The sequence below is a fragment of the Rosa chinensis genome, chromosome 3, assembly GCF_002994745.2.
Source record: "Rosa chinensis cultivar Old Blush chromosome 3, RchiOBHm-V2, whole genome shotgun sequence".
NCBI classification, from domain to species: Eukaryota; Viridiplantae; Streptophyta; class Magnoliopsida; order Rosales; family Rosaceae; genus Rosa; species Rosa chinensis.
Window position 1 is genome coordinate 28,104,627 of NC_037090.1, and position 23,369 is coordinate 28,127,995.

The following is a 23,369-nucleotide window of genomic DNA, read 5'->3' on the forward strand; positions in this document are numbered from 1 at the left end:
ATGATTAGGGAAGAAGGTAAGAACACGTGCGGTGGTGGAATATGTACTCTAGATGGCTGATGCAGAAGTTGAAGCACGCGAGCAGCTCGTTTGTTGTCTCTGGCCAAGTTCACCAATGGGCGGAAGAAGGTTGTGGGACAGCTGTCATTTGCCAAGTTCACAAGTGGGCGCGAGAAGGCTGTGACGTGAGTGTCATCTGCCAAGTTCATGAGTGGGTGCGAGAAGGTTGTGACAGAATCCATTTGCCAAGTTCATGTGTGGGCACGAGAAGGTCGTCACGAGAAGTGATCCCAAGGATGGGGGGGGGGACAGTAGTCAATGAATGAAGCATCTGTGTTTGCAAGCCTATAGAGCATCTTGAAGAAAAGAAGGAGCGCACGTCAATGAGGGCATTGACATTATAAGTGGGGGAGGATGTCACGAGCAGCTCTTAGGAGTAGTGCTACCGTGACACTTTGTAAGGGAGATGCCGAGAGGGGCGAACCTTGAGGCGAGGAGATGCCGAGAGAGGAGCGCATTTCTCCAAGGATGGGCACATGCTGTCAAGTAAGGTGCGTAAGTGATGCACACAAGGTTAAAGTAAACGGGCATGGGTTGCCCTTGAGCTGAAGACTGAGTGGGTCGCATAAGTGATGCCTATGAGGTGAAATATGCAAGACATGTGTTGTCTTGGAGCTGAGTGGGTGGTGCGAGAGATGCCCACGAAGTGATGAAGGTGTGCAAGCTACTAAGGAAGGACTCATGGAAGAAATGTGAATGCCAACTTGGTCTCGGTACACAGTCATGCTACTTGCTATCGACGTGCAGGACGCACGCGGGTCAGAAGTGGGCTGGCTCAAGCTGGGATGAAGCCTATCGATTGGGCGAGTGTCTTGGAAGACAACCATGACACAAGGAAGCGATCGGTTAGTCACAAGATGTGAGACTCATGCGGGAGTAGCTTTCGTTGGTAAACCTCAACAAGTAAGAGGATGATGTCGAAGGGGGTCAAGTTGACAAGAAGAAGTACACCGAAAGAAAAAGAAAAATGGAGTATCAGGGAAGTAAGGAAGATAGGCTGGCCTCGGTTCATAGGAACCTTGGCGCCTCACGGGCTAATTCCACTGCGTATAAAGTCGGCCCGTGACACTTCGCCTTTTGATATGACGCTTGACCAAATGATCGTTGGCATTGACCTGCATATAATATTTGAAATCAGTTTCTACATATCGGAAACAATTGTGTTCGTTTAATTCTGTTGATAGATCTGTATAACAGCTCAAAAAAAGTAAAGTCAGATTAAGATAACACCTAAATAAAAAATCTTAAATTGACACATTATAATAAACAAAGCTGTTATTTATCAAGATATGTATTACGTTTTCATTTAGTTATGAAAGGAAACGTTTTCATTTAGTTATGAGAGGAAAAAAAAAGACAAAAACCAAACAGAAACTTTAAATCCAGTAGTTTATCAACCTAGCAACCGAATTCTATCATTATAAGCTGGAATTTGAAATTAACTTTTTGAATCTTCTGATAGCCATGGCAGCTGAGATGAGCTAGGGTTTACAAAGATCACACAGAAATTGAGAGAGAAGAGTCGAGAGAAAGATTAGGAGCTACACTTCAATTAACCAAGCTTTTCGTTACAGGAAAATGAGAGAGCTCAGCTATTTATACTACATAGCTAACTAACTAACTAATACAGCTGGAAAGAATGGAAATCCTATTAAGGTTCCAAATCCTATTAAGCTTCACAATCCTATTAAGCTTTACAATCCTATTAAGCTTAACAGATTCTATTAAGCTTCCAAATCCTATTAAGTCTAATAACATATTCTGTTAAAAGGACTAACAGCAAGGTCAACACGATTTTACATCATGGTCAACACCCTCCCTCAAGCTCAGCTAGGGTGACTAGTCTGAGATTGACACAGTGAGTTCGAAATATAGGTGAGGCTAACCCCTTTGTCAGTACATCTGCAGTTTGTTCTGTAGTGGAAACATACTCAAGACGAAGATCATTGTGTTGAACTCGTTCACGGACAAAATGAAAATCATTGTCCAAATGCTTGATCTTAGAATGGAACACTGGATTGGATGCCAATGCTAGAGCAGACAAGTTGTCACACTTAAGCAAAGGAGCACAAGGAACTCGAATCTTCAAATCACACAGAAGATGTCTAAGCCAACTAATTTCAGCTGCAGTATTGGCCAGACTCCTATACTCTGACTCAGTAGAACTTCTGGAGACACTACCTTGTTTCTTAGACTGCCAAGACACAGGACATAGTCCAAGATAGACAACAAAGCCAGTAGTAGATCGTTTCTGTATCACTTCTCCAGCCCAATCAGCATCACAAAATGCCTTGATATTCACAGCATCATGCAAAGCACCACAAGAACGATAAAAGATACCCTTATCAAGTGTTCCCTTCAAGTATCTTAAAATTCGTTTAACAGCAGCATAATGTATATCTGTAGGGCTTGTCATGAACTGACATACAGTATTAACTGCATATGCTATGTCTGGACGAGTGAAAGTTAAGTATTGTAAAGCTCCTACTATACTCCTGTACATAGTGGGGTCCTTAAGAAGAGTACCTTGATTTGATGTCATCTGAGAGTGGGGAAGACAAGGTGAGGTGCAAGACCTAACAGACTCCATTCCTGTTTTAGCAAGCAAATCTCTAGCATACTTAGATTGACTAAGTAAGATGCCTTGTTGAACTTTGGTGACTTCTAAACCAAGGAAATATGACAATGAACCTAGATCCTTCATGTCAAACACCATGCTTAACTCAGAGATGACTTCATGAATACCAGCAGTATCTGAACCAGTAATGACTATATCATCCACATATAGTAATAATGCAACCAGTCCTGCAGATGAATGTCTAACAAACAAGCTTGGATCAGAGTGAGAAAACTGAAAACCTAAGCTTGGTAGAAAACTGGTAAATTTCTCATTCCAAGCTCTTGGAGCTTGTTTCAAACCATAAAGAGATTTTCGTAGTAAGCAGACATGATTGGGATATTGAGGATCAACAAAACCTTGCGGCTGAGACATATAGACTTCTTCTTTTAGTTCCCTATGCAGAAAAGCATTCTTGACATCTAACTGCCTCAATTCCCAACCATTCATAGCAGCAAGTGCAAGTAAAACTCTCACAGTACTATGTCTAACCACAGGACTAAAAGTTTCCTCATAATCTAGCCCCTTAGCTTGACTAAACCCTTGAGCTACTAACCTTGCTTTATATCTAGAAATACTGCCATCAGGATTTTTCTTGATTTTGTATATCCATTTGCTGCCGACAATATTTCTATTTTGTGGACAGGGAACAAGAGTCCATGTACCTTGCTTCTGTAAAGCCTTAATCTCTTCCAACATTGCTTGATCCCACTCACTTTTACCAGAAGCTGCTCTAAATGATTTTGGTTCAACAATTTCACTTATATCAAACACAGCAGTAAATCCACTAAAGAATGGAAGCTCAGTGTATAGTTTTTGTTGAGCAACTGCAGAATAACAGTAAAAGTCCTCAAAACTTTTCTGCTTGACAATGCCATTCTTGGCCCTAGTCATCATGGAGTGGTCATTATAGTTTTGGTGAACAATGAAATTAAGTTCTTGAGGAAGATTATGATCTAGATTTCCACCAAACTGCAAAGCATTCACTTCATCATTATTAAGTGCAGAAATATCACCTGTCACAGTATCTGTAGACTCAACATTGTTCATTGTATGATGAGGGACTTCTTCAGCAATACCATTCATTGTATGATGAGGGACTTCTTCAGCAATACCAAGACTAATCTCAGTAGGCTCAACCATTTGATTCACATTATCAGCATCAGTGAGATTTTCACTTGTACTCTCAGGGACATCAACATCTGAATGACTATAATTATCAAAAGGGGTAATTCCCGTTTGCCCAAAATTCTTAAGTATTGTTCCCAAATGCACCAAACCTTCCGTATCTTACTATTTGCTTAGGAAAAGACTAAAAAGGGTTTGTTCCTATGCTATTTTGAATTTTTAGAGCTTTTGCCTCCCTTAGAGACTCTATTAAAAAACAAAGACGAAAACAAAACTAGCCTTCAACATGCCTCATTTTCTCCTAACGGCTTCCTGCCTAACGGATACTTTAACAGGCGGAATCACTGCTGCTTGTCTCAATCTTAGTTTTAAAACTGGTTTCGTCTGTTTAGCAAAAACTTTTCAATTTTCAAAAGGCAAATAGGAAATGGATGGTGATGTTTGTGGATGGTATGCAGGAATGAGAAATAACTACAGATAGAACAAAGACGTAAAATAGAAGTTTAATAAAGGTTTTTGACAAACCGGGTGGGTATCTCTTATTTATTCAACAGTAATACATGCTAATAATTCAGAGCCTCATCCTTAGGTAAACAGCAAAAACTGTTTAGCTAGCCATAAGAATGAGATCAGATACTTACTTGTAATGAAAACACACTATTGCTGAATGAGAAACACACTGCTACTATGGCTTTCTTACTTCTTGAGTGAAGACTCTTCTCTCAATTTTCTGATGCCTTACAAATGGAACTTAACGCTCTATATATAGAGAGCGGAACTCAAACTAGAATTCAAAACATAAAATCTACAGGACAGCTCCGTGAACCACTTTTGCTTTTCTAAGTGCTCCTGCTGGTGGAGGTCGGGAAGAGAAAAACAAAAGGCAGAGGTGAAAATTGGTGAGTGAATTGCTTTCCGTCATTTCTTTTGGAAAAGTAGCTTTAACTTTTCTCAAAGTCAAAAGTGCTACAGTATTTTGCTTTTGGACAATTCACCTGTTTTTCACCCGTGATGCTACATGTTCTCGTCTGTTTCTGAATGATAGCCAAAGACAAAGGAGCTGTTGTCCGTCTGGGCCATTCTAACAGTGGTAGCATTGTCTTCAACGTCAGTATCAACATACATCTTATAGTGGTTGTCAATGTCAAGCTTTTCCACCCACCGCATGCATGCCATAGTTGAATCTATCTCTTTTCTGGTGAGAGATAGGAATAGGTCACTGCTGACTACGTCAGGATGATCGTAAGCAGTGATGATTATTTTTTCTCCTGCTGCCAGGAAGGTGTTGCTGATGTCTTCAGAGATGATCTTTTTTATGTATTCCAGAGCCATAGCTTTCATCCAAGGAATGCTTGAATTTGGTTGACCATTGTATGCTACACAGGCTGGTTGAAGATATTGTCTTTGAATAATTCGTACATAATGGTATGGAGGAATATATTCAACTTCTCCGTTTGCCTTCTGACTCCATTCTGGGGGAGTAGATCTGAACTTCAGCCGAAGTGTACAGTCATTTTTCCGGATGTTCTTGACTGTGTTGACAATAATAGGTGGCAAACCCTTTAGATCATCATTAGTTTTAGTCCACAGATTATGGACAAAACCATTTTCAACAAGCCAAAGCTTGTGTTCTTGAGGATGTTCACTCTGAACATTTACCAAGTATCTTCCAACGTAAGGTCCAGCAACAATGAAGAGTGTTGGAGGAACTAGGTCTTCTGAATTGTGCCTTCCTATCAGATTGTGGAATTCATGCCACTCTGATTCATTAAGTGCCATGATAGGGACTTTAGCACTTTCTGGACTTTCGAGGAAGGAAATCTTTTCTTTTCTTACAGCACTCTGCTGTATATGGATTTCTTCAGTTTGTGGTCTGGCATTCTCATAAAGTTCTTCAGCTAAGGCAAAGAGAGCTGGGAACATTAGACCACTGCTTCTTTCTTGAAAGGCAAATAAAAGATTATCCAGGATTGCCTTCTGGTGATAAGCTAGTCTCCTGCCAGTTCTGAACACAGGAGTATCAAAAGTTCTTAGTTCATAATTAAAAACATTTATAACTCCACTAGGAGTTGGTCTGCTTTTTGGCAAAGCAGCAGCCATCAACGGTCTTGACGAGCCTTTACCGTCTGCCGTTTGAGACGGGCTAGCCAATCCTTTACCCTGGGATTGATCAGTTGAGGCCAAGCCTTTTGAGCTTAGCAGAAACCTTTTAAGGATTTTTTCTTTGGTTTCTTTTGGATCTTCTTCAGGTTCTTGTTCTTTCCCAGGTCTTTTACTTCTGGGATTACGACCTTCGTCGTCTTCTCTTTGGCTGAACATTGCCAATTCTCTGGTCAATGCGTCTGGTAGATAGTTCTTGTTTCCTGCAATTAATTCAACAGTATAATCATATTGGTTAAGAAATAATTGCCAATTTGCTAATCTTCCTCTGTCAGCAGCTTTATCAAGTTTAAAATTTTTGAAATTCTTTACTCTAGCACAATCGGTGCGAACAGTAAAGGGTTTTCCAAGAAAAGCTGGAGAATTTAAAATCGTTTTCTTGACAGCTAAGATTTCCTTTTCCCCTGTGGGATAATTCAGTTCTGCAGGGCTGAACTTGCCGCTACAAAATTTGCAAATCTTTTCAATGTTGGTTCCAGGCGCTTTTGCCAAAACAACACCAGACCAATAATTATCACTCGCATCAGTTTGGAGGATAATCTCATCATTCTCTTCTGGTTGTTGGAGAGGAGGGAGGTTTTTGCAGAGATTTTTTATCTGCTTCACGATCTTTTCATCATCTTCTGTGAAGTTCCATTTTCGTTTGGAGCTTGTTTTGGGAGATAACATTGCTGTTAATCCTGAGATTTTAGGGATGAAATCTCTCCCATAATTTATGACACCAAGGAATCTTTCTAGACTCTTAGCATCAGGAATTCTGTCTGGGAACTTCCAGATCTTTTCAAGAATATGAGGTTGGAGTTTTATTACTCCATTCTTGATGTTTATCCCTAGGAAATCTACCTCATCAAGGATAAAGAAGATTTTCTTTTCTCCTAGGATAATTCCATGCTGAACTATCAGCTTTGTTACCTCATGGAGGTGTTTCATGTGTTCTTCTCTGTTTTTGGAGAAGACCAGGATGTCATCTATGTAGACGACGCAGAACTCCGATACATGCTTGAAGATGTTGTCCATCTTTCTTTGGAAGATTGAGGGAGCTTGCTTTAGACCAAAAGGCATTACTAACCATTCGTAATGGCCTTGTGGTGTTCCAAATGCAGTGAGAGGGATACTCTCTGGATGCATCTTGACCTGCCAGAAACCCGACTTTGCATCGAATTTCGAAAAGACTTTGGCTCCTCTGAGTTGGTTGATCAGGACTCTGACTTGAGCGATCTGATAGCCGTCTTTGACAGTCTTTTTATTGACATCTCTATAGTCAATTACCATTCTAGCTTTTCCTCGTAGATTCTCTGCATGATTTCTCACATAGAATGCTGGAGCATGATGAGGGCTAGTGGAATGTTGAATTAATCTCTTTTTCAGGAGATCTTCAATATCACTTCTGAATTCTTTTTGATCTTCCTCTTTATACTGAGGAATGGCTTTGACATGGCAGATGGCGTTCATGTCATGCAATCTTAATTCACAGACCACTGGGTCTTTTTCCCAAAACTTTTGAGGATTCGTATCCACATTCTGCTCGAGTAGTTTCTTGATTTTGTCAAGAGTGGGAGTTTGTTGAGACTCAAGCTTGTTCTGAAAGTGCTTGAGGTTATGCTCGAGGATGAAACTAGCTTCTTCGTCTTCACTAGTTTCTTCTTTTTCTTCTTCTGAAGATTCTTCAACAAGCAGTTCTTCTTGTTGTTTGATTTGGAGTATAGGTTTGAATTTGGGTTTGTATGGGGTAAGATCACCACTATTCTGTTGCGATCTCTGATAGTGCACCTTAAAACCGGGACCTACCACACTGAATGCATGTGTGAGCCGGTCTGCCCAGAACACCCGTTCTCCTTTTCTGAAGCCTATCGCTTCCTCATCCTGAATGAAACGTTGTTGGAGAATAAAATCATTTCCCAACAAGAAATCAGATCCTTGGCCTTCAGATTGCCAAACATTCTGGATGATAAATGTTCCTCCACCAATGGTGATATGAACATTTTTTGCTACTTTCTTCATGGTGAGATGGCTTCCATCAAATGTAACACCAGTAGCTGACTTTTTCTTATCTTCTTTCCAGAGTTCATCTGGTATTGCAAATCTCTTTGCAACAGTAAATCCCGATCCATTATCTACAAAGGCATGTAGATGATATTTTTTATGATCAGGGAATTTTAGTCCAATTTCTATGTAGTTGCTGTATTTACTTGTAGAGACGACTTTTGACTGATGAAGCTCACTTTCTTGAGCTTGTTCTGTTGGAGTGAATGGTTTGCATTCTTCTTCTGGAAATCCCTCTTGAGTGGATGACTTATCATCCCAATCTGTAGGAATTATTTCTTTGTTGTTTGGATCTTTGAACCAGCTCGGAGGATCATATCTGACTTTATAATCAAACTTGCCCGATGGTTGGCCTAGTAGATCCCATGTGTCAGTAGTCTCTTGTCTTTCCAAGAGATGAACTGTTTCTGGTGGTTTTACCAGTTCAACATTTTCTGGTATTTCAACCAGTTCAATATCCTCATCGATTTTTTCTTCATCGATGATTTCTTCCTTTTTCGAGGAAGAAGGTTGTTCCATGGTTTCCCGGAACAGAGTTTCTACTTCTTTTGCCTTTTGTTCGGCAAAATACTCTTCATATTCTTGTTCAACCAGCTGGCTGACAAGACCATTCTTGGTTTTTCTTCTTGCTTCAGCTATGAAGCATTCTTTATGATAAGTCTTCTTAGACTCTTCACAGAACATAGGAAGACCATTCTTTTCGTGACATAAGCAGTAGTCACAAACAAATGAACCAGGGTTCACCTGATAGGAAGACATGAAGGATTCTGTCTTGCTTCCTTCCCAGTTTTTGATTTTCAAAACATTCATTTGTCTGGATTCGAAGTACCCTACTTCAGAATCATTCTCAGACTCTGTTGATGAAGTTTCTTCTTCAGACTCTTCAGACCAGGCAGAATAGACTGACCTGCTGTCTTCTTCATCATCAGAATAGGCTATTTCGTAGCCTTTCATATTTGCTACTTCTACTATTTGCTCATATTCTTCAAAGAGAGCTTTAGTAGATCTTTTACCCTTTTCTGGGCATTCATTTGCATAGTGTCCTTCAGCTTTGCACAACCAGCATCTGCAAGCTTTCTTGCTAGGTTGTCTATGCTGAGAAGAATTCTTCTTTTTCTTGAAGAATTTCTTTTCTGGACCTTCTTTTTGTTGCTTCTGGTAATTGGAACTTTTCTTGAACTTCCAATTCTTCTTCTGATTACTCTTTTTAAATTTTTTAGAGTAATATTTTTCTTTTTTCTTTTTCTTGTGGAATTTGGATTCATGACATCCCCAGTTTGTGGGCATATCAAGTATTCCATAGCAGAAATTTTCAACTCCTTTGAGTTGTTTTTTGGCCATCTTAGCTCTAAGATTGGCTTTGCATTGCTCCTTTAGTAGTTGCCGGATTCTATCGGCAATTCCTCCAACTGAAAATCTTTCAATTGGTTTTTCAGCTATGCTTTCTCTCACAGCTGTTCTCCATGGTTCAGGGAGCTTTCTGTGCAACAGGTTGACTAGATCAGTATTCTCTAGTTCACCAATAGTACAGTAATATTCCTGAAACTCATTCAGGTATTCTTCAAAATATCTCATGTCACAGATTTTGAGAGCATAGATATTTGATTTCGCCGTTTCTTTAGCTTTATCACTCAGATTTGAGAGATCTCCACAGAACTGATCGTACAGGGGTACTGCAAAATCATACGGAGATTTTGAATTTTTTATCTCTTCAAGCCAGTCTCTTCCTCTGGCAGTTTCTTTGAAAGATAGGTAATACTTTTTTGCTACTCCAGTGAGAGTAGTTTCATAGTATACCTGCAAATCTGGTGCTTCAAATTTTCCAAGGGTGAGTGCAGAAGCCATCATCAGGCTGTCTACCCATTGGTCAATAGTTTTTCTTTTGTCTAAACTCTTGTCTAGATTCAACCAGATTCCGTAGTTGGTGATAGGAACTCTGGGCAGATTGTCCTCTGGGACAAATCTTTGAGAATTTCTTTCTCCTTTTCTACCCGTGGGGGCCTTTTGGAATGGGAGTTTTGTTTCCCTTGTTTCTTTTTTGATGAAAGTTCTGGAGCTTTCTCCATCTTCCATTTCAATATCTTGATAAGGAAAGACTTTTCTTGTCTTTCTGAATTTGAATTCTTTCATTTCTTCGATTAGTTTTTCTAATCGTTCAGGATTTTCACAATTCTCAGCTTCTTCATAAAGATCATAGAGTCTTTTGGCTCTAAACATATGGACTGGTCTGTTTAGATCGGCTTCCAGATCTTCTTCTGATATCGGCTCTTCTATAGTGGGTTTTGTACCACTGATACTTGCTTCTCTGGTGCTGTAGCTTCTTCTTAGAAGATTGCTGTTTATCCTGAGGTTCTCAGGACAGACATCACTTTTTCTGTGATTGTCGAAGTTGAGGCTGATTTCTCCTATTCTTCTACTCTCGTAGATTTTTGCTTTTGCTCTTTCCGGTTGCTTTTTTGGACCAGATAGTTTCCATTCAAGAGGAAATGTTACTTCATTCCAAGTAACTTTGTGGATCTGCTGTGAATGGTTCTTCTGATTGGTGAGGAATCCAGTAGTAAGACCTGGGATATTTGTAATCCGTGTCTTAGGGGCTACTGTAGTACTCATCAATTTATAGTATATCCTATATACTATTGCTAGTTCTTGCATATCTTCTTTCATGGATATGCCATCTGTCTTGACTCTCAGTCTGAGACAATGAGCTGCATCTTTCAAGCTGGTGGTGAAGTTGGGGAAGCAGTTGAAATATGCCACTTGATCACATAAAGATGCTTCGAGTGTTCCCAACAGACTAGCTTGGAAGTCTGTTAACCTGTTGTCCTGTAGCACACAGAGGACTGAACAGTTTATACCTTCTCGAGCAAGCAGATTTATGCCTACTTGGACTGCTCCAATATGCATAAATTGATATTTTTTCGCTTGTGCTCTGGCAACTTCTGCTGGAGTGATGAGTAGAAGATCAGTCTCTCCACCTGCGGTTGCTGGGGTTGTAATCTCCAGAAGTTTAAAATAATGGCTATCCATTAAATCAAACTTTCCTCTTTTATAGATTTGTTTAAAATCTAACTTGGGGATTGAGGAATTTTTTACTTCTTGTTCAATCTCATTGAACTCAAATTCTTCAACATTTAGGAGTTGTACTCCTTTCTTTTTTCCAAAGATGTTTAACATCTTCATTTCTCTTTTTTCTGGGTTTTCATACCGGATACTAGTCTGACTAGTAGATGGTTCCAGAAAAATCATGTTTGGAACACGATTTGTGTCTGGTTTTTCTAATGGTTTGAATCCATTAGTTTTCTTTTTTACTGTAGGCAATTTCTTGTCCTTCAGTATAGAATCCAGCGTTTTTTGCTGTTCTTTGATTTTTCTACTAACACTTGTTAGTTTTTCTTCTTCCGTTTTTGGAAGTTCTTTGATATAATCCAGTTTGTTTTCCAATCTTTCTAATTGGTGGATTATAGCAGGAAATTTTTCTAGAGTCAACTGACATCTAGATATTTCTAGTAATAACTTCTGATATTTCTCATCAGAAGATTTCAGTAGAGAATTTATTTTCTCTAGTAACAATTCTGACATTGTCCCCATTAAGGAGGGGTTCTCCTTGAGCTATTTTACAAGCTCTGATACCAGTGAAGTGCGGATCTAACCAATGCTCAAATAGTCAAGAGGTTTTTGTTCCTCTTCCAGAACATCTAAGAGATTATCTATCTCTTCTTCTATTCGATAAATTCTAGTCTGTAGTCTATAGATAATATCCCAATAGTTAGGTGACTCTCTATCAAGATTATCTCTATAGGTTTTTAGTTTTCTCAATTTTTCTCTTTCCTTTTGCAGTTCTTTGCTTGTACTTTTACAGATAGCTACTAATTCGAGTCTGTCAACAATCGAAATTATGAATAGTAAAGTGTACTGCTTACCTTTAGGATAGAGGATGAATTCGTATCATGCTTCTGTTTAAATAAAAAATGGGCCCACCACGTTTCATCAAAGATTAAAAGAACAGAACATACTATGCAAAAGATATTTTAAAGGATATGATCGGGAGAGAAAAGGAAGAGTTGGGTGAGAAGGAATGAAAAGGACAGAAGTCTGGGTGGAGAGGAACAAAAATAGTTTAGTGGGGTCTTTGGGAAGTATTTTATCAGAAACCGGGTGTATGAGCATTATCCCTTATCAAAACCTACAGAGTCATTACCAGAATTATTTTCTTCTACTTCATGAATTCCTGCTACATCTTCAAGGTCATGAGTGTCATTATTAGATTCATGAACCCATATATTTTCTGCACAAGTTGTCCTATCAGCATCAGTAGTGGCCACATAGTCTGTGTTAGCACCATTGCTAGAAAAGGGCAGGCCTGTTGTTGAAGTAGATGTATTGATACTAAGAGTAGTATCTAAATTTTCATTTTGTAATGCTGAAGTAGATGGGACAGGCACCCAGGGATGAAGAGTAGTGAGTGAGGAAGAAGATGGAAAGAAAGTAACAGGATCAATGGGAGATGGCTCAGGTGGAGATGAAGAAAGAAAGGGAAAAACATTCTCATCATGAATGACATGCCTAGACATCCAAAGTTTATTTCTAGAAATACTATAGCAGAAGACTCCTTTGTATCCTAGAGCATATCCTAAAAAGACACACTGTGTGGTTCTAGGATCTAACTTGTCATGAGCATAAGGTCTGAGATAGGGATAGCAAGAAGAACCAAAGATTTTCAGCTGAGAGATATCTGGAGGTTTATGAAATAGAAGCTCATATGGTGATGACATGTTTAAGGATTTGCTAGGCATTCTGTTTATAAGATAGCAAGAATGAGCAACACTATGGAACCAAAACTGTTTAGGGACACCAGCTGTAGATAACAATGATATTGCAGTTTCTACTATATGTCTATTTTTTCTCTCAGCAATTCCATTTTGCTGAGGAGTGTGAGGACAAGTGATTTGATGTAAAATGCCTTTGGATGAGAGAAAATTATGAAAAGCTTTACCATTGAATTCACCACCACCATCTGTTTGAAATTGCTTAATTGTAGAACTGAACTGAGTTTCCACAAAGGCACAAAAATGCACAAATTTGGCAAGAACATCAGATTTATTAGTAAGTGGAAAAATCCACACAAACTTGGTACAATCATCTATGAAAGTAACATAGTATCTATATCCCTCAATGGATAAGCATGGAGCTGGTCCCCATACATTAGAATGCACCTTGGTAAAGGGCACAGATGTTGTTGTCACAGAATCACTAAAAGGAAGTCTGTGCATCTTGCCTTCTAAACAATAAGAACACAAAGACCTAGAGGCTGAACTAGGTTCTTTTATTTGTGAACTAGACAACATTTTAGACATGACAGGTTGAGAAGGATGACCTAATCTTTGATGCCATACTGGAAATGATGAGGATGAGCTGACAAAAGCAGATGGAGATGGCTGGGATATGGATGATACTGGTGGAGACTTGAAGAGAAATAAACCTTCCTCACTACTCTTTCCTTGATAGAGAACTGTTTTGGATGCCTTGTCCTGCACAGCAATATTAGCTTCATCAAGAGTTATAAAACAACCATTGTCTCTGCATAGTTTGGTGAAAGATAACAAATTCATAGCTAAGTCTGGAACATGCAGAACTTGTTTCAATTGTAAGACATGATCAGCAGGTTTAATGCAACTAGAGCCAGTGTGTGCCACATTCAAACCTGTACCATTACCAATGGTTATCTTGTTGTCAGAAGAATATGGTTGAGCAATTGTGAGATTTCTCAGTTTTGAAGTCATGTGGTGAGTTGCTCCAGAGTCTCCTATCCAAATTTCACTGTTTGAATGAGTGTTTGATGGAGCAGCCAAGTTATTGGATGAAGAAGCATCACTGCTAGGATGAAAACCACCAGGAAAACAAGAGCTGGATGATCCATTAGATACCAGACATCCTCCTCCTTGAGTTTGATGAAACACACCATTAACACTACCTGTTGATTGAGCAGTTAGAGCAGCCAGAGAAGCAGGAGGATCAGAACCTTGATAAGCAAAGTTGGTTCTATGAGAACAGTTCAAAGCAACATGTCCTTTGAGGCCACATATTTGGCAGGTGGGAATAGACAAAGATGGATGTCCCTCAGGAACATTAGTTCTGTAAAAACAGTTAGCAGCTGTGTGACCTTTCTTAGAACAAATTTGACATTCAGGAGATGGTACAATGCTTGAAGGCCTGAATTGTGACTGAGAAGTTTGTTGAGGTTTGTAGTCAGGGTTCTGATAGCAAGTACTTGTAAGATGACCATGTTTGCCACATATTTGGCATTTATGAACACGAAAGCATGTGTCCACAGTATGACCCTTTTTACCACATACAGAGCACTCAACACCATTCCCATTATATTTAACATCTTTATTTTTCCCTCCACCCTTGTTATCCCAGCCTCTACTACTTCCATCTCTTTCTCCAGTCCTTGTCTCACCTCCTTGAGCTAACATAGCACTCATGGTAGACAAAAGAGAAAAACTTCCTTCAAGTCTTCTTTCTGCAGCAAGCAATTGAGACCTCAAATCTCGAAGAGAAATAGGTGTTTCTCTGCCTTCAACAACAGTTCTAATAGTGGAGTATTCATCAGGGAGACCATTCAAGATGACAATGATAATGTCTTCATCTGGAATAGAAACTCCTACTGATAAGAGCTGATCTCGAGCATTCTTAACACGTTGCAGATACTTCTCAATTGTCTCACTCCCCTTGCGAAGTGTTTGTAACTCAGTTTTAAGCTGCATTATACTCACTCTTGACACAGCAGAAAAACGTTCTTGAAGAGCAATCCAAGCTTGTCTAGAAGTTTTGCAACCTATTATCACATCTACAATATCTTCATCCAAAGTGGCCATGAGTAGGCTAAGAAGAGCCATGTCTGTCTGCTTCCATGCTCTATAGGCTGTAGTTTCTTCCTTAGTGACTTCAAATTCAGAAGTAAGAACATATCGAGGAGGGGCAACTTCTGAGCCATCATAAAAACCAAACAATCCATTTCCAGCAAGTGTAGACTGGAACTGAAAACTCCATTTGATGAAGTTTCTTTCTCCAAGTCGCATAGTTATGATACTCAGTAAAGAATGAACATCAGAGTGAGAAAGACTAGGAGTAGTTACACCTTGAGGAGCCATCTGTAACCTTTATGTTTTACTGCAAAGAGATCTTACTGAATAAAGTTCTGTTTGTAGCAACTTCCAGCAGTACACTTCAAGAACAGTATTACTTGAATCAAAGAAACTCATAATCACACACAGTAGAGAGAAATCAGCTCAAAATTTACTTTGCTCACTAATTGCTTCAATTTTGACACAGATATCACATATGGATAGCAGTTTTGCTCTATAATCTTGAAGTATGCACAGTTTGCAGTGAGATTTTGCTCGATAATTGTTCTATAGGCTCCAATTTTACTCTGATTTGCTCTATATACTCCAAATTTGCTATAAGGCTAAAATACACAAAGATTTTGCTCAAGAATTGCTCTAAATGTTCCAAGTTTACTCCGATTTGCTTTGATTTACTCTAGATACCTCAAACTTTTTTACTAGAAAGCTCAAACTCATAAAGTTCATAGTCCTAAGAAACAAGATCAAGATCGAATAACCTGAGGAGAAGATGAAGACCAAAACCAAGCTTCGATGAAGATCAAAGCCACAAATCCAAGAGTTGAAGATGAAGATGATCAAACTGCAACTCGCACCAGAATTGAAGCTGAATCTGAGTATACAAGTGACAGAGAATCAATTAACCTTGAGTGCGGAAGCATGACTCACAGGTCCAGGAGCTATGGAGCTTTGATACCATGATAGCCATGGCAGCTGAGATGAGCTAGGGTTTACAAAGATCACACAGAAATTGAGAGAGAAGAGTCGAGAGAAAGATTAGGAGCTACACTTCAATTAACCAAGCTTTTCGTTACAGGAAAATGAGAGAGCTCAGCTATTTATACTACATAGCTAACTAACTAACTAATACAGCTGGAAAGAATGGAAATCCTATTAAGGTTCCAAATCCTATTAAGCTTCACAATCCTATTAAGCTTTACAATCCTATTAAGCTTAACAGATTCTATTAAGCTTCCAAATCCTATTAAGTCTAATAACATATTCTGTTAAAAGGACTAACAGCAAGGTCAACACGATTTTACATCATGGTCAACATCTTCATCTCATCAAATTCAAATCATACTCCATGCCAACAGTTAACCAATATTGCAGTTTCACAACTTCGGTCATCTGCATTAGGTTATGAATTGCTCAAATGAAAAGCTTTCAGAGATACCATTGTGGCCGGATCAATCTTACTGTGAAGGACTATATGCAATTAACAGGTCTATAATTCTTGAACTAAACATAAACACGGGAAAGTTACTAACTCAACTTCCTTAAATAATGCACATACTTCGCTTGATAGCAATTCAATCACTGATAAACCTTCACAGGAAAAAGAAGAGTAAACTTTAACACTTAAACAGCATCACCTAAGATAATATTAGAACCAAACGACAAAGAAGGTGTTGGTAGGTATGATCTCGTACTGTAGATAACTTTCATCCCCTGAACTATATTCTTTATTATTACATCAAATTCTTAAGTAAAGAGAAAAGACCAAACAATACACTGAAATATAATTACCACAAAGAATTGAGTACTTTACATAACTGATTTAAAATACCAAACTGACATATAGGAACAAACATTGCCACCTATAGTAAAGTTTTCCTTCACAAAGATGTTTTATTACAGACTATAAGTGAAGATAGCAATCGTATAGAATAACCATACTACCATAACAAATAACAACAATACATTCAAATCGTCAACAAAAAGCACACAGCAAACCCTCCACTGAAACAATATTCCCCAAGATAACATAGAAACCAAACAACAAAGAACATAATAAATTGGTTAATACATCGTTTCACTGTCATTCCCCAAACTAATATATGCAAAAGGTACAGCAGGCTTTCAGATTTAAGAAGACTTGCAAATGTAAATTGTCATCACTACATACATTTACATTCCAAGCCACAAAATAAGAATGTAAAATCAAAACTGGATCACCCAAATCAGTCGTAGGTTTGCATTTCACTTTCTGTATCTAAAAACTACAAATAGATGAAGAGATTTTGATTTATACCTGGAATACTATCTTTATCACCATCTATAAGTTGACTTCCATTCTCACATTCATTAGATCCTTCAGTAATGCTTGGACAAAACACTGTAATGAAAAATGAAACAATATGAATTAACTTATCTTTCCACATAAACATACACGCATAAATATCAATTTTTAACAAAGTTATACTTACTTCTTTTCAATCTCTTTGATCTAACATGACTGGATTCAGTTTTTCCTTCATCAACTTTCTCACCAGAAGATTGTTTTAAGAACTTTTTTCTTCCTCTCTTGGTATTTTTAGCTGCCATATTTGTGACTGCACATAAAATTAAATTAACATTTTAAATTACCATGCTCATGCATAATAATCTGGCATTGAACTTCAACATAAATGCTCCATATTGTTAAAATAACTTATTCACAACCAATTATATCCAAGTAAATAAATGCAAACTCTCTGATTGAAATGTTAAAAAAATGAATGAATTAATTCAGTTCATACAGTTGAATGAATGAAGAAAGGAAAAATTCCTTTTCAATATGCTCACATTATGTGAGTGATTTGATTAAAAACTTGTTTAAACAAAGGACTGCCAAGAAGTAAACAAAGTAAAAATATATAATTAAGAATCTTTACTACCATCAGTTGGGAGCTGTTGGAAAGAATTATTTTCATTTAATTCCACCAATGAATCTGCAGGTAAAACAGGGAAAAAAACTAAAGTTAAATTAACATTCATGTTACACAGAAAATGTTAAATTAATATATAATAATCAATCAAACAACCACTCATTCAAAATCAACAATATGTATGATACACTTATAATATGTTTTTGTTTAGTACTTCCAGTTTTTGCTCTGTATCCCTAGGTAGTCTACAGAAAACTATATTCAAGTCAAACAATTACCATTTATATTTTTTACACAGAAAGCCAGAAACTAAGAACCTAAAACAACCACCGAATCAAGCAAAGCCCACTCATAGAATACACGTTCACAATTACAGCTTTTTAGACACATTAAATTTTTTCAATTACTGTGTATCAACTGTTTAAAATCAATCCTTTCACACCTGCAACATGTATAATGGGAATGATACATGAACATCATTTACTCACAATACTAAAAAAAAAAAAAAATTGAATACATAACAAAAGAATTCATGTCTCTGAGCAAATCATTTTTAAAAAATTTGACAAAGCAAAGGAAATGTATAATAGAAAATCGTACATAAACCACAGATTACTAATTCAGTATTCTAAATCAACACCAACAACAAATAGAAACTTACATCAAGAACAACAGAAGTACACAAAGAAGAAATAAAATTTAAAAGTATTGATACCGATTCTTTGTCAGTAACTTCATCAAACAATCTCTGGATACCAAGCCTCCACTAATCTCTAAACCAAAGCATTACAGAAATAATCAAGCAAAATCTTAAACTCTCATCGATAAAGAGAAAATGCAGACCAACAACATAAACACTTAAAATTGTGATTTCTGACCCTCTAAACTTTATTCTATGGCAGCCATTAAGCTCAATCCAATTTGAACAAATTAGTTTACCAATACTGACTCAAAAACTAACAATAATGAATACCCACGCCAGATACAAAGTAGCCTGTAAAGCTTCCATCTTTACCTAAATAAATCAAACATCCAGCCATAAACAGAACTTCATTATACCTTGACTGACATTTTGATCATCATCTCCTGATTGCATTTCATTCTGACATTCATTAGATCCTCCTGCAATTTCTGGATGAAATACTGTAACCAACAATGAAACAATATGAATTAATTTACATTGCACAGACACAATTATTTTTCTTCACACCACTTATAAATGTCAATGTTTAAGAAAGCATCAAAGCTATACTCACTTGTTTTCAATCTCTTTGATTTGACACAACTACATTTAGATTCTCCTTGATCAACTCGATCACTTGTGGATTGTTCCAAGAACCTCTTTATCCCTCTCCTGGCATTCTCAGCTGCCATCTCTGTAGTTACATATATAATCCAATTAAAATTTTAGATCATAATCCTCATTCATAATAATTTATCAATCAACTTGATTCCAAAGAAGGTCATTAAACATGGAAAAAACAAATATTATCACTTAATAAACAAATATTAAGAATATTGTAACAAACTAAGCACAAATTGCATAATAAAAGCATATGCGACGATAAACAGAGAAAAGAAAAACCTGCCTTTGAAAATGATCTGACGTGAAGAAAAAAAAAAAATTCATTTGAACTCAAAAAGAAAAGCAATATTAATAATCTAATAGTCTAGCTGCCACTATATGCAGCTAATTAGTCAAATCTACAGAGTAAAACCCCAAGATTAATCAAAGCGGCTACAAAGAACTGCAATTTGCAGAATTCACTCTATACCCAAACCAACTTTAGCATACAAAGACAAATCTAAAGTCTCCACATTTGGAATTTTCCAACTGTAAAACTCTAGAAACTAAAAACCCAAATGCTTACACGACTTGGACTAAATCCTAATATCAAAAAGACAATGAAATTCAACACTGTGCTGTAATAGATTAATTAATACCCATAGAGGTTTACCAAATTCTTACTGTGATTTCAATTCCCCCGCCGAGGTCGGTTGAATATGAAGCTCGATTTGGATAAAGGCTGCCTGATTGGGAGCTGCAATTTGGGTATTTGGGTGTAACAGTAGAAGAGAAAGAGATACAGTCGATGAGACGAAGGTTGAAGTCCGTGGAAGCAGAGGTCGGTTGCAACGCTTGGTTTAATAAGGATATTTGGGTGTAACGGTAGACGAGAAAGAGATATAGTCGATGAGACGAAGGTTGGAGTCGGTTGCAGAGGTCGGTGGAAGCAGACCCAGTTCTCTATATTGCCTCAAGATAGAGACCTCAGGAAAAATATGAGGAGGTCGGTTGCCTCATATGGAGACGTCCGGAAACGTATAGAAGCATGGCAACCCGTAATTAGAAGAAGAAGAGAAGGGCAAAAGCGTCATTCAATTGGGGGCTCAATGAACAGTAACGCCCGGAATGAACAGTAGAACAGTGTATCTTCCTTTAGTATATAGTAAGTATAATTTGGGAAGATGAAAGTTGATTACAAGCAAAGGGTTGTGGTTGCTTTTCATGTAGGTATCAAATATAGTACAGAGATGAGAAATTATAATCCGTTTAAGAAGGTTTTGTGTTGAAGCAGTAGTCAATTGCTTTGCTCATTTGTAAGTTGTGAACAATTTATGGCTGATCTGATGAAAATAAACCATTTTCTTGGGTCATATCCTCTGTTCATCATGGGAAGCAGTTCTCAGTTAGCGAATCCATGTTTTGTTTTTTGGGTTTGTGAAATGCATTTTAATTATGTGATAGTGACTTTTGAGGAAGGGAAAGGATTGCAATCTCAAGTTGGAGGAAAACATAGTAGTTGAAGTAGAGGGATTTGTTTGAAATTTTGAATGCAGTCCTTGTTAATTAATTGGTAGGTTCTGTATCGAGTGTCACTGATCTTTACAGACCACAGAACTAACTGGGTTGTGTTTTTGGGTTGCAGTTTGAAGATGGGCCACGCGAAATACATCTTTCCTGCTGTGTTGGGATCATTTGCAGTGGCATGGACATTTGACCATTTTGTTGCTGACAAGAAGATATTTGGAGGCAAGTTAGTTGGTTTTCATTTTTGAAGACGGTATTTCATTTATTTAAATCTTGATCCATACTTATTTCTAACAAGATACTACTGAGGTTGTGTAAATCTGGCTCTATTCTTTTGACTGCTTAGGTTTAGGTTGTGTAAGAGGTTCCTCGTAATTTTTTTTTCTTGTATCGAATAAAAAAAAGAAAGAAGAAGGTACTACTTAGACATGCAGTAGATAGTATATGACATATCATTCATTCAGTGAAAAAGAATGTAAAGAGATTTGGCGGTTATAAAAAATCTTGTAAAGAGATTTGGTGAGCATTATTGTTGCAGGAGATAGATATGTAATCGCTACAAACAGTAGTCTAAACGTGATGTGTTTGTGTTGTGGATTTAGGAACTACTCCATCAACTGTTGCAAACAAAGAATGGTGGGAAGCAACTGACAAGAAGTTCCAGGTATGGCCTCGCACTGCCGGTCCACCTGTGGTCATGAATCCCATCAGTAGTCAGAATTTCATTGTGAAGTCGGGCACCGATGAATGAATCTTCAACATCTTCACTTACTTTATCTCTGTAATGTAATGTGATGACACTTTTTTAGTGTGGTTTGGTTGCTGTGAATTTTGAATCCTCTAAATCATAGTGTCATCACGAATAAATGATCTTTTTTATTTGTTTCACCATCAAATCATAATTAGTCACCAGAAATTTTGCCACTAACTGATATGGTAGATGACATGCACGATTGTGTCTTAGGCTTTGCTATTTGTAGCATTACTTTATTACCAAATTTAGGCACTTAGACTTGATGAGGAACTGTGAGATGGGTGAAAAACTATGCTTCCTCGTTGAAACCAAATGTTGCTTATCATTTTAGTAATTCAACTTTTTTCTTTTTCTTTTTTGTTTGAAAGGTTTAGTGATTCAACTTTAAACCATAAGAAATCTAAACCTTACATTGTTTCTTGAGTCGGTTGCCTCTAAGGCATGGATCTTGGAGCCCATGAACACAAAATTATATTAAATCTAACTAATTGCAATCTTCTTCTTCAAACAGAACATGCCTTTCCAATTTTGAAGATAAAATTTTCAAAATAACAAAAAAAGTCCTCTGTTTGGACTCTCGTCACATGCTGATCTAAATGATTTGAACTCAGGCCATACTAGTTTTTTCTTTTCATAAAAGTTTGAACTGAACTCAGGTCATACTAGGTTTTTCATTTTATAAACGTTTGAACTTGATTTAAACACACTGCAAATCGTCGTTGGCATTGAGATTTTGAAACCAGGAATTACAATGATACAACAGGGGACCTAATATGTAACAGGAGAAACTCAGAGCAGTCCTTCCCTATGGGAGGAAGGACTCTCAGTGCATTAACCAACCACCTTTCAACTCAAATTGATTACTGCCACTTCTTCTGCAGAAGCAAGTGGATGGATGATCTGAAGAACCCCGCCTGAATAAACACTGAGGATAACCATTTTTTATTTCTTCAATTAGTTGTTCTAATCGAACTGTATCTTTGCAAGATTATGCTTCATCATAGAGTTCATAGAGCTTTTTTGCTCTAAGCATGTTTACTGGTCTATTTAGATTAGCTTCTAATTCTTCTTCGGTGATAAGATCTGTTGGTTCTTCTACAACAAATTTAGGCCACTAGTACTTGATGCTTCTCTAGTACTGCTGCATCTTCTAAAATTTCTGTTTATCTTGATATTTTCAGGACCTATATCACTTTTTTTGTGATCATCAAATTTTAGACTGATATCTCTAATCTTTCTACTTTCATAAATTGCAGCTTTCGCACTTTCTGGGTGTTTCTTTAGACCAGATAATTTCTATTCACTAGGAAAGGTTACTTCATTCCAAGTAACTTTATGAATTTGTTGTGAATGGTTTTTTTGGCTGGTGAGGAATCCAGTAGTAAGACCTGGAATATTTGATATCCTTGTCTTAGGTTCTATTGTGGTGCTCATCAGTTTATAGTATATTTTGTATACTATTGCAAGTTCTTGCATATTTTCTTTCATTGTAATGTCATCTGTCTTGACTCTCAATCTTAAGCAGTGAGCAACATCTTTCAAGCTAGTTGAGAAATTTAGAAAGCAGTTGAAATATGCCACTTGATTGCATAAAGATGCTTCAAGTGTTCCCAACAGGCTAGGTTGAAAATCTGTTAGTCTATTGTCTTGTAAGACACATAGAACTGAACACTTTATGCCTTCTAGGACAAGAACTTTTATGCCTAATTGGGCTGCTCTAATATGCATAAATTGATAATTTTTTTCCCTGGCTCTGGCAACTTCTTGAGGGGTTATCATTAAGAGATCTGTTTCTCCTGTTGTGGAAGGGGTTGTGAATTCTAATAATTTGAAATTATGGCTATCCATTAATTCAAACTTTCATCTTTTATAGATTTGTTTAAAATCTAATTTTGGAATTGCGGAGTTTTTTACCTCCTGTTCTATTTCATTGTATTCCAATTCTTCTGCGTTTAGGAGTTGTACTCCTTTCTTTTTCCCAAAGATGCTCATCATTTTGACATCTCTTGCTATGAAG

The 23,369-nt window shown here is 37.4% G+C and overlaps 2 protein-coding genes across 11 annotated transcripts in view; one reads left to right on the top strand and one right to left on the bottom strand.

Annotated features, from left to right (window-relative positions):
• Positions 1–21,655, top strand: part of LOC112191779 — a 71,771-nt gene extending 50,116 nt beyond the window's left edge. The window contains exons 1-3 of one of the 2 annotated variants that reach the window (XM_040516738.1): positions 20,153–20,387; positions 20,717–20,820; positions 21,201–21,655. In XM_040516738.1, coding sequence (XP_040372672.1) covers positions 20,724–20,820; positions 21,201–21,349 — 246 coding nt within the window. In that variant the 5' untranslated portion in view covers positions 20,153–20,387; positions 20,717–20,723 and the 3' untranslated portion in view covers positions 21,350–21,655. Of the gene's footprint in view, positions 1–20,152; positions 20,388–20,716; positions 20,821–21,200 lie in introns of those variants that run through there. The other variant, XM_024331190.2, reaches the window with a different exon arrangement.
• On the bottom strand, positions 1,054–20,008 carry LOC112191773. Of its 9 annotated transcripts, none has more exons than XM_040516732.1 (7): positions 19,756–20,008; positions 19,043–19,181; positions 18,846–18,929; positions 17,796–17,873; positions 17,346–17,471; positions 17,171–17,254; positions 1,054–1,175 (listed from the first exon to the last, which is right to left on the bottom strand). In XM_040516732.1, the coding sequence occupies exons 2-7, from the start codon at positions 19,158–19,160 to the stop codon at positions 1,069–1,071; spliced, it is 597 nt and encodes a 198-aa protein (XP_040372666.1). In that variant the 5' UTR covers positions 19,161–19,181; positions 19,756–20,008; the 3' UTR covers positions 1,054–1,068. The 9 variants fall into 9 exon arrangements, with proteins under 9 accessions (XP_040372666.1, XP_040372665.1, XP_040372662.1 ...); XM_040516731.1 differs by having other exon boundaries at positions 19,745–20,008; XM_040516728.1 differs by having other exon boundaries at positions 19,043–19,162; positions 19,731–20,007.
• Positions 21,656–23,369: the final 1,714 nt, after the last annotated feature.

Bases quoted from the DNA above. Each gene is read 5' to 3' on its own strand.
- LOC112191773 (XM_040516728.1), bottom strand. The intron at 17,472-17,795 runs GTAGTAAAGATT...TTTTATGTGCAG, and splicing joins CCAACAGCTCCCAACTGATG to TCACAAATATGGCAGCTAAA. The intron at 1,176-17,170 runs GTATAAATCAAA...TATTATATGCAG, and splicing joins TGATAAAGATAGTATTCCAG to GTCAATGCCAACGATCATTT.